This window comes from Struthio camelus, chromosome W (assembly GCF_040807025.1).
Source record: "Struthio camelus isolate bStrCam1 chromosome W, bStrCam1.hap1, whole genome shotgun sequence".
NCBI classification, from domain to species: Eukaryota; Metazoa; Chordata; class Aves; order Struthioniformes; family Struthionidae; genus Struthio; species Struthio camelus.
In genome coordinates, this window is record NC_090981.1 from 43,125,376 (window position 1) to 43,143,191 (window position 17,816).

At 42.5% G+C, this 17,816-nt stretch overlaps 1 protein-coding gene across 11 annotated transcripts in view; it reads left to right on the forward strand.

Moving 5' to 3' along the window:
* The window catches only part of LOC104152949 (high affinity cAMP-specific and IBMX-insensitive 3',5'-cyclic phosphodiesterase 8B), an 89,773-nt gene that overhangs the window by 69,516 nt on the left and 2,441 nt on the right, over positions 1 to 17,816 (forward strand). For all 11 annotated transcript variants that reach the window (XR_011137330.1, XM_068925002.1, XM_068925008.1 and 8 more), the window contains 11 exons: positions 1,463 to 1,514; positions 4,585 to 4,662; positions 5,556 to 5,632; positions 6,838 to 7,002; positions 7,893 to 7,938; positions 8,372 to 8,507; positions 10,714 to 10,912; positions 11,565 to 11,782; positions 12,754 to 12,889; positions 15,757 to 15,924; positions 17,509 to 17,638. Coding sequence is in view for 10 of the 11 variants with exons in the window: in XM_068925002.1 (XP_068781103.1) it covers positions 1,463 to 1,514; positions 4,585 to 4,662; positions 5,556 to 5,632; positions 6,838 to 7,002; positions 7,893 to 7,938; positions 8,372 to 8,507; positions 10,714 to 10,912; positions 11,565 to 11,782; positions 12,754 to 12,889; positions 15,757 to 15,924; positions 17,509 to 17,638 (1,405 nt within the window). In the remaining variant the exon portion in view is untranslated. The remainder of the gene's footprint in view (positions 1 to 1,462; positions 1,515 to 4,584; positions 4,663 to 5,555; positions 5,633 to 6,837; positions 7,003 to 7,892; positions 7,939 to 8,371; positions 8,508 to 10,713; positions 10,913 to 11,564; positions 11,783 to 12,753; positions 12,890 to 15,756; positions 15,925 to 17,508; positions 17,639 to 17,816) is intronic.

A 17,816-nucleotide genomic window follows, 5' to 3' on the forward strand; every position in this document is an offset into this window, starting at 1 on the left:
TCTTTGAGAGTTTGTGCAATCCCCCCTGTTTAGGTGATTAGAAGAGAGGTATTTTAAGCTTCTAAAACTAGTTTTCTGAGGGAGAGTAGCTCCTTACCCTCCCTTAAACAAAATGTGTATGGAATATGAGTGTAGAATTTCCTCTTCTTTTTTTTTTTTCCTTCTTAATCATCACGTTAATAGTTTCCCACTCCTGAATTTTGGTTTTTGTCTTTCCATTCTCTTCTCTTTTGTTTTCATCGTTTTCTCCTCTTTCCCCCAGTAGTGAAAAGGAAGAAGGATGGGAAGGGTGGAAGAATGATGGAAAAGAGAACTTGCATAATTCCTTTCTTTCGTGAATAATCCTCATTAGGACTCTGCAGCGTGCAGTGTCATACACTGATATGAGCACTCAGATAAGTGCAGCCTTGCAGTACTCTCCCTTTAGCTCACAAGTAGCAACCATGGACTTCAGGCTTCCATGCAAGCTAGTGCTTTGCTCTAGGCAGGTGATGGATTTGGTCAAAGGAACTAACTGTCATAGATGAGGTGACTGTACTGAGATGGCTTTATTAGCTATACCTAATTAGAGCACAAGGAACTGAGAGTTCCATTCAGTTTTCCTACTTGCACAGAAATACTTTTTGTAACCACGTGACAAAGGAAAAGGGGTGAAGTGATTAATAGATATTAAAACTATCACATATTGGACAGGATGCGCGTTTGTTTCTGAGCAGGTTGGAAACACGGAGAAGCATTTGACCTGTGTTATTGGAGACCAAGCAATATGCGACAACTTCAAGGGGCTGGATATGTCTTACCTAAATTTGATGAAATATTGAAATATCTATTCATGGAGCTACCCAAGGTGTTTCAGAAGCACCAAAAAAAAATGTTTTATTTGACTTTTTCATTCATGGAGATGATTAAAAATTACTTAGAAATAAAGAAAATCCCCTGGTTCTGAAGGATTACATCTATCTCTACCCTTCAGTTGCTGGGGAGTTTTTCTTTTTTATGAAAACTGTCCCGTTTATCACAGATCCTTGAGAGAATACTTGCAATTGGCTTAAATAGGCTAAGAAAATGGTTTTGGAATTACTGTACCAAGGGCAAGAATGAATAACATTTTAGAATCTCTTTTCTTTTTGCATTTTGTTCCTGGAATCTTTCAGGTTTATTTAAGAATTGTCCTTAAAACGTTATTTGAAAATGAATGTCATTTCTCCTGCAGACACAGGCATTAAACAGTAACTTGGTACAGAAAAGCACTATTACATTAGTGATTTCCTGCATTGCATGTCTATTTGCTTTTGTATTATTTCTCTACAGCTAATTACACCAACAGAAGAGTCTTTGCCTTTTTTTTTTTTAATAACGGAACAGAAAACATTGGATAAGGATGGTGTTGAATTTCGCTCTTTTAAAATCTTTTTGTATTCTTTTTCCTTATGTATGTTTTTTACTCTTGATGCGTCTTCAGCTCTACAAGAGCCACCGTGATGAGAAGTATACCGGCGACAATTCTCAGTCAGGTCAGAATATTATCATTTACCTTCACGTACTTGCGTGCTTGAAACTGTGGCCAGGTTCTTTGTTGGTATGAAATGTTGTCTCTTCGCTTTCGATTCAAGTTTGTGGTCAAAAAGATGGCCTATGCCTGATGCCAGCTGCTCTAATGATCCACCATGAACTGGATTTGTAAAATCATTAGTAATTCAGTCTACTGTGCAGAGCTCTTGCCCAGCGTTCAGAGTTAAGATGCGTTGCTCTTAGTTGTATTAAAACACCGTGTCTTTTCCCACAGCTGGTGTAACTTGGTATCCCTTACTACTGGAAATAAATGTGGAACTGCACTGATTCATGCTACCAGAAGATCTGTCCTAGTATTTCCAAGTTTAGGACATGTCAGCAGGACCTATTAGTCTGTGCTCAGTGTGGGGCTAAGATAGCTGTGTAGTATGCAGGCCACAGCTCCTCATGTCCAGTCAGTGCTGAGCACGACAGAGTTGTTGCTGTGTGTCTGCACCACCCTCTCTATCCAAGGCAGGTTTGTTTACTTGCAGACAGCATGTTCTAGCGCTCAGTCAAAAGCTTTCCGCAGAAGTTACTAAAGGTTTTGAGTGCAAGTGAATAATCACTTTTTCCAATGCTGTGTACTGTTTGGAATAGCACTTTTTCCTGAGGAAGGATGTGTAAAAGGCCAGTTTTAAGCTTGTAATAGTTTTCTATTGATCTAGGCTAGATGCAGCATCTAGTTTCTCATGCTCTGTTACCCTCTACTGCCTGAGGCCCTTCCCCCTCTGAAACACTGGGCATGTTGCTGCACATTGTCAGCCAGCTTTTGATCTTCACATGGAAGAACATAACTTATCAAAGACTGTGAGAAGTGACCGCTTGACATCCCCTACTTTTTAAATTAAGTAGCACAAGGATACATAGAAGCATTGGAGAACTTAGTGATGCAAAAGTGTAACGAGGGGTCAGGGGAGAGACAATATTTGCTATTTGCTATTCTCATTACCATAGTTGCCATTAGAACTGATCCTGCTGTGTTGAACTGTTTACTTGCTCCTGTGCTCCTGTAATAAATGTTATTCTTCTTTCCTGGTTGTGGAGTCTGCAGACAGGGGAAGGTGGGAACACCTGTGAATCAAGTTGCAGAACACTGGAATAGAATTGTTATTAGTTAGTTTACTGATGTCTTTCACAGATTATATATAGAGGCATTTAGATTCATTCATTGTTGTCATAGATTTCAGCAAGACCTGGAAGCCACGTTACTTGAAGTCTGATTGATGATTATGGTACACTGAAAACGGGCAACTTTATCTCATTAAAGTCACGTGGCTGTGGTATTGGCTCTGCTGCAAGAATTACTGCCTAGAGCCATCTAAAGGCATATGCCAGTACATGATGAGGGTAGTACGATGATCCATGTGTATGCTGCTGTTTGTGATGTGTTTCACAACACATCTGGATGGGGAGACATTTCACTCACCAGGAGAAGGCTAAATTTTTACTTGAGTATTTAAGAAATCTGCAGCTAAAACTATAGCCTGGCATAGAGTAGCTTTTATGCACGTGTGTCTCTCTAGGTGGCACTAGCAAATCTTCCAACTCGCTAGTTGATGTTTAACACGAGGAGTATCTTGTCTGCTACCGCCCTGCAGCTGTGTTTTACTCTCCCTCAAGTGCCTTATCTTAAACTCTTGCATGTGTTAACACAGGAGAGGGGTTAAAAGAGGAGAGCTACCAAATAAATGAACAAAACAATAAAATAATTTAACATACATTAGCTGCACCTAGCTTTTGAGTGAATAAATCTACACAGTAGTTGCAACAAGCACCAAAAGCACAACAGAGGAAAATGCTTTCTGTTGCTCCAGTATGATGTAAAGCAAAACAAAAAGACCCAAATTTACTTGTAAAAAAAAGAAAGTAATTCTCAACACTCATTTATAAAATTGATATATTTTTAATTCTGGAGCACTGGATGAAATTTAATTTTCTGGAAGACATGCCACACAGAATTCTGTCTTATAACATTGATATGTAGCTCTGTCCTTATGTTGAGAATATAAGTTTTATGATATTTCTGACTCTTCACACAATACTTATCTCCTTTTGAACGCTTTCTGTGGTCTCTGATCTTTGAGTGACATTTCAGATAGTCTGGGAGTAGGCACTTGAAGAGACCCTTGCAAAGGGATGCATAGATATCTGGGATTGTTGTTTTTATAAACATAAAGGGAGCATGCAGACTATAAGGTTTTAGAGAAAACTGAAATTTATTTGTTTGTTGAGAACCTGTCCAGGCATGTGTATGAGTCAGTTCCATCTGGCGTTTGCATTTGTCTGGATGTGATGATTTCTCTTGTTTCACCAAATGGCAGTTTAAAGAATGACAGCTTGGTGTGCAGTTAATTTTGGCAGTGACTGAACTGATTATTTATAATCCTGGTGATTATGTTAAATTTTTCTTAAACTCAGAGTACAAGTAATTAGTGAAATAAAAAGCAAAAGCTGTCTGAGTACGAAGAGGCTGGAACAGCCCTCATTCTAGGGCTGGAAGTGTATAGACCAAGGCGGGATTTTTCTTACTTAGCCAAATTTCCAGGTAGCTAAAGGTACATAATCCTTAGACTTGTTCAGTGTCAGTGGAGAGCAAAGGAACTTGCAGAAGAGGTTCAACCCACCTACCACAGATGTCTCTCCTAAAGTACACTGAACTGTTCTGTGGTTGTGCCCCAGCCTGTCCCCATTAATTTAGAGGCATCTTTGACAACTACCTTAGACAAAGACAATCTGAAAGACTGTTGCTTTTAGGCAGCTAAAGTTAAGTTAAGTGAGTCCGCTGTTCAGTAAATTATCTTGCTTTTCCTGATAGACAACTTCCCAGGTGACTTTAGACAAGTTGCTATAAGTTGACAGATACTCAGTTTTACATCTCAGTCCCTTGTTCTGAAGCGTAAACATTACAGTATTTCCCTTCCTTATGTGACATTGTTGAGATCATTTAATCTTTGTAATTTTTAAGATGGAGGAGGCTGTAAAAGTATGTATTACAGACACATTTTTAAAGCTTTTATTTTCTATTTACAGAATCCCATTCCTTCAGATGCAAGAACAGAAGGAAAGACTCGATTGATGTTAAGTCAATAACATCTCAAAGTAGTGATGGTAAGAAAATAGAAACCTATCAAGAGGAAGGTTAGAAATAAAGAATGTAATTGCCCTAGGCAATAGAAATGCAGAATGAAAGAGGAGCCAGACAGATTCACAACTGATTAAACAGAGGTTTCTCTAGTTGCTTGTAACTTCTTAAAAAATCTCTTTATTCAGAATAGTAAAGCATTGTCGCATCATGAGCATCCATGTTGCTGTAAGATGCATGGCAGCACGTGATGCCTTTACAGAAAGGAGTGGCTTGCTGCAGCAGAGAGGTCATGTGTGTGTGCTAAAAGAGCGTGTGGTGAAGCACCAGTTCCACCTGCCTTGGAAAGCTGCAGCTTGTGCTCCATAAATAGTGTTTTGATTTCATTAGACAGTGGGGCATAAAGAAATCTGTTGCTACTGGATACTTGGGAACAACGCTTCTGATCCCATCTGTGGTTGGCTGCCAGGTTGGGATGGTGGTGGCAGAGATTTCTTTTTGCCATGGGATACAGTGAGAGAAGGACAGCTTATAGGGAGCAGTAATGGGTTTCATTAGAGCAGTTGCCATCACTGGGGTGAGATGGGCACGCACACTCACAGGAGAAACCATAGTATGCAGAGATCCATTTGCAAACAAATGGAGAGTGGCAGGTGCTGAGCACAAAGGAGCCTAATTGGAGCGAAGGATGGATAGAAAAGCCGATAGTGGAAGCGAGAGGTAGCTGCAAACGAGATAGGCACCACTATGAGAAATGAAAGAGCGAAGCAAGAAGTGGCAGAAGGGGAGATACAGGAGAAATAGGAGACGAGCCTGGATTCTGTCATGCTGTTTCCTAATGACAGTGTTTGGCGCACTCTAAATGGCATCGTATGATTTATACTCTGCAACATGTAAACAGTGCTCTCTTTAATGGCAGCCCCAAGTTTGCAGACCCGCCGGTACTCTTCAATGGCAAGGATCCACTCAATGACAATAGAAGCTCCTATCACGAAGGTGAGTCCTGAGCATTGCCTTCTCCACAAACTTGGAGTTTAGAGTTGTTCCGATAGGGAAATACGTAGTTAATGGCAGTATTTACAGACATTAAGGGATTATATATACTGCACCTTGTATCTAACAGAATAATTAAAATCGATCCTGTTTTTCTTTTTTCCTTCCAACTTTGTGCCTCTCATTCCTAGTCATAGTCATGAGGAAGAAGGGTGGCCTTGCTATGTTTGTTCAGCTACACTGCTTGTGGCAGGAAGAGGACCCTACTCTGCTGGGCTGTGCATGTGCAGGAGGATATGTGCTCTCTGCTGTTACCTACACCACATTCTGTTACCCACTTTCCTGTACTGGTTCTTCTCTACCTGTTTTACCCAAATTCTGCTGTCCCAAAGCAGCTGCATACTCACTCTTCCCACAGACCGTGGTGCCTGCCATCTCCCACCCTCAAGCCATTTTTTCCCTTCTCCCCATCTTCTCTTCCCATCCTCAAGCCCATTGCCTCCAAGCACCAACCTGCCTGATACAGCAGCTGGTTCCTTTCCTTTTCTTTCACCCCCAGGATCTTCACATACCTGCAGGGAGGCCTGTAGTATCTCAGCAGCAGCTTCTGGTTGCTGGAGAGGACGCTGGGGCTTTTTTCCTCTCAGTCCTAGCCATGCCAGGGGCAGTCCTTGGTGCGGCTGTGTCATTCCTCCTTTTCCAGTTTGCAGCTGAGATGCATTGTGGAAGGCAGAGAAGAGCCATCCTCTTCTCCCTCAGCCACAGCCCAGCTGTTGCTGCTCCCTGCCCTTCCTTTCCATACTGAATAAATTAAGCCTTTAAATCCAATATCAGGATATCTGAATCCTGTCCAGCAGTCCCTTTTATTCTCTACGGACTGCTTGACTGGGTCTGAGCAGCCCTGCATATGTTGAAGGACTGTGACATGGCCAGTTGTTTGTCTATCCATCTGGGACTACTTTAGATATTTTGCACCCTCCCTTCTGCCGCCCCTTCGTAGGAGTTTACCAGTTACAAACAGTAGCCAGGTAGCTGGGAATCAAAGCACAAATTTACATTTTCATGGTTGTACTCAAAGGGCTGGGGAGAATTACATAGCACTTGCTAAGTGGGAAGCAGCATAATGTTTTGCCAACAAAGATTTTGTAATAAGAAAAGAACAATGTGGTGTTCACTTTTCCTCACTCACCTCCCTAATCTGCTTTCAGGTTATTAATATAATTAATGCTGCCCAGGAAAACAGCCCCATCACAGTAGCAGAAGCCTTGGACAGAGTTCTGGAAATCTTGCGGACAACAGAACTTTACTCCCCTCAGCTAGGTACCAAAGATGAAGATCCTCACACAAGTGATCTTGTTGGAGGTCTGATGACTGTAAGTAAAATGAGTAAAGATTAAGTCACTGCTCCTAGTGCATCACTGTTCGGTGATCTTCTGTCCTAAAATTGTACAAGCAATGGGAGGGAGAGGTCTCTGCCAACAGTAAGCACCAAGATGTAGTAAGGTATATTATGGCAATGTCTTAGCCCACTGGATGCTTTCATCCTCATATACAAGTGAACATGGATACCACTAGAAACTGTGTCATCTAATCTGCTTTGTCTCAAGGAGATACTTTTTAGAAGCCCTAGGAGTTTAGATGCTGCATTAGAGGGATTGCTCTACATCTGCTGTACCCGACGATTAGGTGAGGACAGTAAAACTGAGATTTACTTTCGTCACGTTCTAACTTTAGTTTCCTAACAGTAGCAACACTCCCTTACAGAGAGGGCCTGCCTCATCATCATGGATTACCTCTTTTTTTTGATGAACACTGAGCTGATCCTTGCCAAAATGATATAAAGAAAAGGAAGAATAAATTGTATTAGTTAATGTGAACGATGAAATCCTGCAGATGCCAATGGAAGCAGCAAGGAGGGCAGTACACTGTACAGTACACTGTAGACTCTATGAGATCTCTTTTCTGGAGAGCTCATACTCCTGATCCTTTGATATCCATAGAGTCCAGTTGAAAGCAGTTATCACTTCTGTCAAATTTGCCAAATCAGAGAAGACAGAGCTGGAATTTACATGCTTCTTGTTGGATCCTTCTGTATCTATAGTGGAAGACCTTAAAACAAGGACGGTGCTTATGATGCTACAATACGAGTAATGTTCTCAATACCCAGGAATAGTACCTAAAAAGAAAATGCATGTTGTGTTTTTACAATTAATCATGCATGTGTACTGTGTTTGCCTAAAACTTGCATCTTTACTTATTTCAGGATGGCTTGAGAAGACTGTCAGGAAACGAGTATGTGTTTTCTAAGAGTAAGCTGCCATTTTAAAATTCCTTTTACCAGTGTTACTTCATTTGCAGATGACAAAGATGTAGAGCTCTGTGCTAATTTGCAATGTGGCATAAGTCTTTGGAAATGGTTGTCTAAGTGGCCGTAGAACTAAAGTGCTGGACTGTCTTTATTTTGGAGTTAAAGCAGGTTAAAATACTTAAAATAAGACATTTAAAAATGCAGAAAATCAAACTGAAAAAAAACTAAATTCTCACTCAAAGAGATGATCACTGATTTGTTTTTTTTTTTTAGTATATGTCCAAATAACATATAAAGATATAAACCGTAGATACGATAGGCTTTTACAGACTTTTTCCAGCTAGATTTTGTCTTGAAAAAAAGTTGTTTTCTAAGTTGAATTCTACACATGAAATAAAATCCAGAAGTATTGTATTTGCATTCCATTTCAACAGATATGAACCTGAGCCATAGTCACCTTTCAGTGCCAATTACCATCAACGATGTTCCACCTTGTATCGCACAGCTCCTGGATAATGAAGAAAGCTGGGACTTCAATATTTTTGAGTTAGAGGCTGTTACAAATAAAAGGTACTGGACCCCTTTCCCTGGGTGCCTTTAATGAACTTGTTGAGGTGCTGTGGCACAAAGTGCTGTGCTCTGGAAGAACTGAAGCAAGATACAGCTGATCTGTGAGAGCAGTCTTGGGTGTTTTCTTTTTTTTTTTTTTTTTTTTTTGTGCATGTATGTGTTGATGTTACTTGTCCTATTTTAACAACCCAGGCACACACTATGATCAGGATGCATGCACAGGCAGTGGAGAACCCCTGCAGACTGTTGTCTTTCCTGACAGCATCTACAGCCCTTCCTGTTTCCTGTTCAATTTTTAGCTTGTCTCTACCCCATCTAGTCTATCCATGTAACGCTATTTGGCATGGACTGGTGTTGTTACGTTCTGGATGTCCCACAGGTGCCCCTTTTTTTGCTGCTGCACAAATGGTCTTGCTGAAAAATGCAAGCCGCTCACCTCATCCCCCACGATTTAAGCAGCTCGGAAGCAGCTATGGCTTTTGATTATGGCTTAGAAGATTGGGATGAGGGACAAAAGGCCAAGAGAGCCTGAGATTTTGAAGACTGTGTTGAAAGGAGGCACCAGTATACTTGGTCTCATGCAGATTATAAAAATAAACATGTCATCCAGAGAGAGAAGTGATTTTGATTCCAAGATGCAAGGAACTGGGGAGACTAACAGCTCCTCCAGTATTCTGTTCCAGAGGTTAATCACCTTGTCTCTTTAAAGAAGGTGCTCATAGTATGAATTTGCATTTGTCTGGTTTTAATTTGCAGATAGTGGCTTTTGGTTATTGCCCTTCCCGCTCAGGAGCTCTGTAGGGCATCTTGCAGGAACAAAAAATATGACCGATACATGGGACTCGGTCACAGGCAAGACTGTAAATAAATGACAGCCTGTAGCGGATCAGGATTTAAGAACCACCAAGATGAGAGCTTTTACCATACTTGCTTATTTCACACACTCGCTCCCCTCTGCCAGCATTACCCAGCTTCTCTCCCCAGCGGGCAGATCGCTGTTGGTCTGGGAAAATCGGGCAGAAAGTGGAACTGGTTCGTACTGTGCAGCTGCTCGCAGTTTCCAGTCTCGGGCATCACTGGCCAAGGTCCCTGGGCATCCCCGGCAATCATCTCCACACAGCTCTCGGATCCCCAGGGTCTTCCTCCACTCCCAGGATCTTTCCTTGCAGCCAGGAGCTTCACCTGCTTCTTTCTAGGCCCCCTTCTTCTTTACAAGACCCCTTCTGTTTGGGCACCCTTCTTTTTCAGCGCCAAGCCCCTGTTTTTCCCAATTTAAATACAGAGAAGGACAATGCACAATCAGCCTCCTAAGTGGTGTTTCTCTCTCATGCCTCTTTTGAAGGATTTAGGAAGTGCCATTTTGGTTTAGTCCAGCCTGTACCAGCCATAGCTAGCAAGTAGCAGGCGTCTGCTTGAGAGTTCAAACGTTCCATTTCAGGCATTAACCCTTACACACACCCACAGCCACGCACCCCTACCTGCTGCCTGTTAGTATTCCCAGTTCAAGACATTTTTTGTCTATGACGAAAAAAGCTATGTCCTGTCTCATTTCTTGAAAGAGATCCAGTCCTGCTAAGGCTGGAAGACTTTACATGAAATAGTGACCCAGTGCTCAGAGCTTCTCCAAGAAACATCACAATGCTTTGCATATTACCAGCTTTAAATATGTAGGGATTAGGAGTTTGGACCCCATAAAGTCACAGTATTATTTAAAACAGTTTGGCCCTTTGTCTTGTGATGTTTTAGACTTCGGAATGTGTCTGGCTCATATTTCAAGTTTGTTTTCTCTTGGCAGAAAAAATGTATTTTTGATCGATTGACAAATAATCAGAAGACACAGGAACCGAGCTTTTAATAAATTTTTATGTTAGATATCAAAAGGTCTAAACTAAAATCACAGTAATTTGTGACACTGTAATGGAACTGTGCCGTTTCTGTAAAACATTAAAATAATATCTGAAAGGATGATAAATGGTTACAATTTGTAACCTTGTTGGCCAGGCTTTTTAAAGGTTATAAATGCGCAAGTAAAAGATTTTTTTTCCATCCTCCCCTCTTTTTTTTTTTTTTTTAAATAGTGTGTTTAGAAGGTGTCCTGAAGAGGAATCTTATGTGTTTAAGATGTTGTTGGTTTCTCTGTCAAAAGATAACATCCTTTAGAACTTTGCGGTTTACGGTGGTATCATTCCCTTCTGTTGTTTTCCAGGCCATTAGTTTATTTGGGCCTAAAAGTTTTCGCTCGATTTGGGGTCTCTGAGTTTTTAAACTGTTCAGAAGCAACATTACGAGCCTGGCTGCAGATGATTGAAGCCAACTACCATTCCTCCAACTCCTACCACAACTCCACGCACGCAGCGGATGTCTTGCACGCAACGGCATTCTTTCTTGGCAAGGAGAGAGTTAAGGTATAACTATCACCTAGGAGTCCTCTAGGCGAGGATTTTAGTGTGTTTGCCCAGGTGCCAGCCTGAACACCTGCAGCTCTTTTAGATTTGTCATTCAAAAGTCATGTATTTATTTAAATAATGGTCCTGGCTTCATAAAGTTGCTCTACCCTTGGCTCTACCCTTGAAGCCTTTTCCTGTGATGCCTGCAGGCCCACACAGTTTCTCTAAAGAGCCTGCTCGTGTGAGGAAGGAATTTATACTTGTAACTGGCACCCATAGGAAAAAAAACTACTTGTTTATCTTTTGGTAACTGACTGTTAGTTCTTTATAGAGCTTTGCAAAACGCACAAGCTCTGTAGGAATATAGAGTCTCAAGACAAGTGCACAAAGTGGAAGGACACCTACAAGAGGATGCAATGTAGAGCTGTTGCTTTGGTGATGGCACAGTAAAAAGCTTCATTAAGGAAAGAGGGTTTGGGTGAGCATGGGGGCAGGGGCGTGAGTGCGGGTAATCTTGGTGCACAGTGAGAGGAAAATGATTACAAAGAGGCAGGATCCCTGCACTCAGGCTTACACTTGCATGGTTCTGGGTACACAGAAATGATCAGATATTATTGATTTTTTTTTTTTTTTTTTTGGTGACACATGATGATATTTCTCTCTCCTGTAGGGAAGCCTTGACCATTTAGATGAGGTGGCTGCATTAATAGCTGCCACCATTCATGATGTAGATCACCCTGGACGGACCAACTCTTTCCTGTGCAATGCGGGCAGTGAATTAGCTGTCCTTTACAATGATACTGCTGTCTTAGAGAGTCACCACACAGCACTGGCATTTCAGCTCACAGCTAAAGACAGCAAATGCAACATTTTCAAGAATATTGATAGGTAGGTCTGCTGGAAAAGGCGGGGGGAGGTCTTGTCAATCAGTTGGTTGGGGATTTTAGTTTGATGTGGATTGAGAGCTACCTTCCAATACAGAAGATACTATTTGAATAGCCGTGTTAATATGTAACCTCTTCCAGAATCCTATGTACATTAATTTCAAAAGGCTTTATTTTTTCCCCATGCTCTGTGTTTTGTAGCACTGTGTGCTTTATATTGTTTGGAAGCATATAAAGATGCTTTTATGGATTACGTTGGCACGGTCCGATTGGAAGCCTCAAGGCTGCATCTGGCCTGCTGCCTTCTCATTGCAGGAGCCGGGGAATGGCTTTTTGGGCGTGCTTGTCACTCAAGCAGCCAGGTGTTGTGTGCTGCGCCTGTGCGTGGCCCGTGCTTGCCAGCACTGCTGCAGTCACACTGGAGAGAGGGAGGTGAAGCTGTGGGACACGTGGCAGCAGCCCCCTGCTCCTGTGCACGCCCATGGCCTGGGAGTTGCCATCGCGTCAGCATAGCTCGTGCAGGGGCAGGGTGGGAGGGAAAGGAATCAGGGCCTGACACTAACAGCTAATGGATTTGTCTACCCCATGTAACGTTTTTTTAAAAAATCTGAGCTTTAAGTAGACTTCCAAGCTAACAGGCAGTGCAACAGAAATGTGTTAGTGCCAATCTTGGAGGACTTGTCCTAGTATTACAGCATTTTGAAATTGAGTTGTAATTTTTAATTGACTTCAGGGAATTGATTTTCATCAGGTAAAGATAACAGAATAAAGGCAGTACAGGAATTTGGGGCTGGAGGAACCTAGAGGAGTGATCTAGTCCATTCCTCCAGCCCCAGGCTATTCATAATTTTTCGGAAGCTGCTCGTGTGCCTGCAACCCCCAAGCTGTGTTTTGCAGTGCTCTCCGGAAAGGGACAAGGAGAGGGCAGAGTTCTCTCTGGCAAGCTTGTGAGCAAGAAATGTTTTTCTTTCCTAGAAATCACTATCGGACATTGCGCCAGGCCATTATTGATATGGTTTTGGCAACAGAGATGACAAAGCACTTTGAGCACGTGAACAAATTTGTGAACAGCATCAACAAGCCAATGGCATCTGAGGAGACCAGCTCACACGTAAGTGCCTGCAGAGCACCCCTTTAGGCATTTCAATGAAGTTTTCCAAGACAACTTCAAGTATCGTTTTCATTCATGTTGTATTGATTTCCATTGTGGTAATGCCCAAAAGACAATTGAATTTTTGACCTCACACCTCCAAGTGTGAGAAAAGACTTTAGTTTTTCAATGCTTTCTGTAACTGCCTCTGCCCTGAGCTGATTTAAACACTTCCTTTTACAAGCCTTCCTTTTGAAGCTATCCTGTGTTCACAAAGCATGGAGGTTGATGCTTTTGTACATGCAAAGTTGTGTGTGCGGTACCAAGCTGGCACTTGTGCCTACAGTTAGACGTGTGGTTATCACGCACACATCTGAACGGTGGGGTTTACCAGAGCCAGCTGATACCTCTGCAGGGGCTGTAACCAGGAACCTGCGCTGACAGGCACGCTGTGGTGTCATCTGGAAGCTGCACACCATGTGCCATGACTCCATCTCTTCTTGAGACCTCTCCACGCAGAACCCTGCCCCATTCCTGCCTGTGCCAACAGGTGTCTGTGCCTTATTCCCATTAGTTGCTTGTACCCTACTGCTCCATAGCCAGCCAGGGCTATTTCCTGAGATGGCGCTAGGTTTCCCAGCCCTGGCAGGGCTTCTGTCGCTGCTTCTCAAGGTTGAGCGCTCTGTCTCTGACCAGGTTCTCTAGGGCAGTGTTACCCACTTAAGCAGAGATCATCTTATCCCTGCTTAGTGAAAACAGTGCTTTGTTCGAAGCACTGAAAAAAAATCAGACAATATTGAAGGTCAATAGTATTAAAATAAAAAAAATTAGCTTCCGTCCTTTCTCCATAATTGGACCATTTACACTGTAGACTGTAGTGGGTGCAGAAACCAGTCAGGACTGCTGCCCCTTTATGGCTTAGGGATAGCATTACATCAGTTTAGCTAACCTGCTTCTAGGGAGAGCTTGAGCTCTGTTTTCACAGCAGTTTGAGCTGGAAGTCACAAATGCTGCTGAACTGATTGGCTCCGTGGAGACTTGGCACTGTCCTGCCCAGCACTCCCAGGCTCTGGAGGGCTCTGCACGTGGCACTGCACCTGAGCTCGCCGCTTCACAGTGCCAGAACGCCCACAGCACAGAGGGACAGGGTCTGGCCACTCTGGGACCCGCTGGAGGCCGTCCAAATCAAACAGGAGCTGCTCCTTCACTGTTTCTGCATTGTGCTCCCAGCGCATCTCCTAGCAGTGCGTTACATGGGTTTTCTGTTGTGGCGTAGGCTAAGCCAGGACAGCAGAGATTCCACTTTAGGTCCAAGCTAGCAGAAAAGAAATGTCCACATCTGCAGGCCTCTCTGTGTAGAATTAGCCACTTCCATGTTTCCTCTGTACTTGCCTGTGCACCAGATGGCAGCTTGCTGTGCGCCTGTCGGTTTCTTTTTATGCCCTCCGAGGTGGCACTGGGAAGTCTGCGTTCTGGGACAATGGTTCATTTCTCCCTCTGATAGCTTAAGCATATTCTGAATGGTTTCCCTACCTCCCCTCCTTTAAAAGTCTTTTTCCCAAGTGGTCCTGTAGGATTTAGATGCACAAGTCTTACTGAAACCACAGTGTTCCCAAGCTTGAACGCGTTTCTGGGAATCTCCCTTTTATCCCATTAACGCATTTGCTCTAGCAGTTGCTAAGGTGCATTTCAATGATGTTCATCACACGTTCCCCTGAAATCAGCGTTTTTAAGCTATAGAAAGCATTTTCTTTGATTCACTTTATTTTACCAGTTTATCGCAGAGGTTATTTTTAAAATGTGCAAGAATTGGAGAGCAATAAAACTGCAGCACAAAGCCACCCATATTACAGACTTTTTTTTTCCTAGTAGCAGTTTTTTCTGTTCCTTATTGTTAATGGTGCCTCTTCCTATTTTTGATCTTGAGCAGCAGTTAAGAAGGAGGTCTAATTTGGCAGCTCATTGCTGGGCTACCCATGCTGAAAAAAAATTAACTGTTAAACATAAAGTTAGAAGATTAATGCCCCAATTGGCAAGAGTCACTGCAAAATATCTCCCCATAAACCACAAAGACATTAATTTAGCAGTGGTGGTAAAAAGTATTTATGTTCAATTTTTGATTCAGAGTTGAACTTAGCAGCAAAGGGAAGCCATAATTACACAAATATATTATTTTGAAAACAGTTTGAATGCCATGGTGAGCTGAGGTGGAGGCTTTTTATTACTCAATAAGGAACGTAATATACCTGTGCCCTTCTAAGCTGTTCAAAATCTGGAAGATGATGCCACAGCAGACTTGTTACAAGTTCTCTGTCTCCCCCACCCACTCTCCAGAGCAGTCACTAAGCAGTCCTGTATTTTACTTCCTAGCAAACAGAGACCTTCTGCAGTCAGTCTGCCACTCTTGCATTTTCCAACTCTTAGGCTCATAGGTAAGCCAAGATGCACCTAAGGCCAGAAAGTGTTCCAGGCCTACATTCAAAATCCAGCACAAAAGAGGCACAGAATATATTTTCTTATTTCAAAACCTACTAAAACTGAACGGCACGGTCTTCTGCTTCTAAAAGAATCATAGGCAATTGTACAAGTGAGTTTACCCCTCTGTGCCTGTCTCAGTTTTCTCACCTGTGAATGGAACCTAACTCTAAAAACTCAGGTAAGCAAAACAGCCCCTGCCATCACCACCCCAAAGCTAAACATGGGGTGACCGCAGCTCAGCAGCCCGCAGCTGTGGATGCATGCACATACACACCCCGGGTATGCTGTATGCATTTAGAAAGCAATCAGACTGGGTGCATTCTTCCTACCCAAGCACTGTGGAGATAGTAATAATGATGCATTTACTCGTGCCAGCAGGGATGCAAGCCATAACTGACTCTCTGTTACAGAGTGAAGGCAGCGAATGTGAATGTACAGCCAATATCAAGAATTTTCCAGATAACCAGACACTGATCAAGCGCATGATGATTAAATGTGCGGATGTAGCAAATCCATGTCGCCCCCTAGAGCTATGTATTGAATGGGCTGGGAGGATTTCTGAAGAGTATTTTGCACAGGTATGTGTATTTTTATCAGTGAGAAAATGCATGTCGTCTGCTCTTCTAGTCCACATGGGGTCTACCCAGACTTGTCCTGGAGTCCAAACCTGCTTTTCTTCCCAACTCACAACTGGCTGCTCACTTTCATGCAGAAGAATTTACCCCAGTCAGTCTGTCCAAGTTAGCTAGTTTAAGTTTACCCTGAAGTTTGCAGTACCAAATGGTGGAAAGGAGGTTTTACAGTTTTAACTTTCTCTGTGTAGCCAAAACAAAATGATTGGACTAATATTAATCAGTTTAATTGGCTGAAGTTCGAGCCTGTCACTGTTACAGGTTCTAGTCCCAATGCCTTCCCTGAAGAGAGCGTGAGGAACGATTCTGTGCCTCATGAACCCCTCGATTGACTCATCAGGCTGGCCTTTTCTCTTCTGAGCTGGTACCTGAACTATGGTCCCAGTAGGCAGATAATATGGCAGTCCAGTACTGCAGGCATATGGGCAGTGTTTATCATCTGGGATCCTAAGAAGAGACGTGAATATATTATTTCTTAATATTCAATTTCTCTAACACAAACACATCAGTTTCCTGAAAGTTAAATAGTCTTCTAGTTCTTTGAACAACTGGTAGATTCTTAGTTTTTATTTGCCACTAATATGGAAATTAGCAGCTACAACTGGAGAGACGAAAAGTGGGGCATGCCTACCATCCAAATGTAGATTGCAGATGCGACAGTCATTACTGACAGAAGTAGTAGATAGAGCCTAGAACATGTCTGAATTTCATTTTAATCCTGGGGAGTGAATCCTTTGAGTATTTGATCGCTATCACGGTAAGATGCACACAGGTCACCAAGGCTGTATCTCCCTAGCAAGGGAGGTATCATGAGCTAGCTTTAAATTGGCTCTCTTTGGTATAAGTCTACCAGCAACAATAAGAGGTGCTAAGAACTGTTCTGCTTTTCATTCACCTCATGTGGTAATTTTTGGGACTACTTTGGTGCCTAAACTATTAAAATGTTTTTTTGTACTTGGATGCTAAGACTGTTGAGCTGATTGGCTCTTCCACCATACTGAGAGCAAGGAAAAGGAAAAAAATTAACCCTCTCTCATTTGTGGGCACAGAGTTAAAGGGCATAGTCTGACTTTTATTAATCTTATACAAGACACAAGCAGAGAAAATAGTGACAGCAACATCCCTCTTACTTAAAAGATAAATGGTTTGGAACAACCACCAGACATGTGGAGAAGGAGAGTTCAAATCTGTCCTCTACTAAAGGAATCTGAAACCCCATTGTCCAGTTTCAGCTACTGAGCCCTAAGCACCAGATCAGAGTGTGTTCTGTCTCACTGGAGCTAAGAGCAATCACGGCACTACCCTAATAGAGTACTTGTGGAAGGGAAGAGAGAATGAGTTCAGTCTCTCTGCTCCAGAAGACACAAGGCACATGAAACTACGGCAGTTCACTTCTGAGGTTCTAAGTTTTGCCTCAGATCTCCTACTGTACTGGTCTTAAGTAATTCATCTAATGCCTTGACCTTTTGCTATTCTAGTGTGAAAGCCAGCAAAGCTCCAGGGCTAACAGGAGGTGTTTTTTTTTCTTAGACTGATGAAGAGAAAAGACAGGGTCTGCCTGTTGTAATGCCAGTATTTGATAGAAACACCTGCAGCATACCCAAGTCTCAGATTTCCTTCATTGATTATTTTATAACAGATATGTTCGATGCGTGGGATGGTAAGTATTTGCACTTTTTTCTTCCTGGCTCTGAGGCAGAAATTTCTATAGCCTAAAATTAATTACTGCAAGCTGGTGATTAGTCCATTTTTCCTCAGGGGCAGTTAATGGTATATATAAGCAGTCAGTATGCTGCGCTACACAGGACCTGAGCAATGATTCTCTTGAAGCTGGTTTC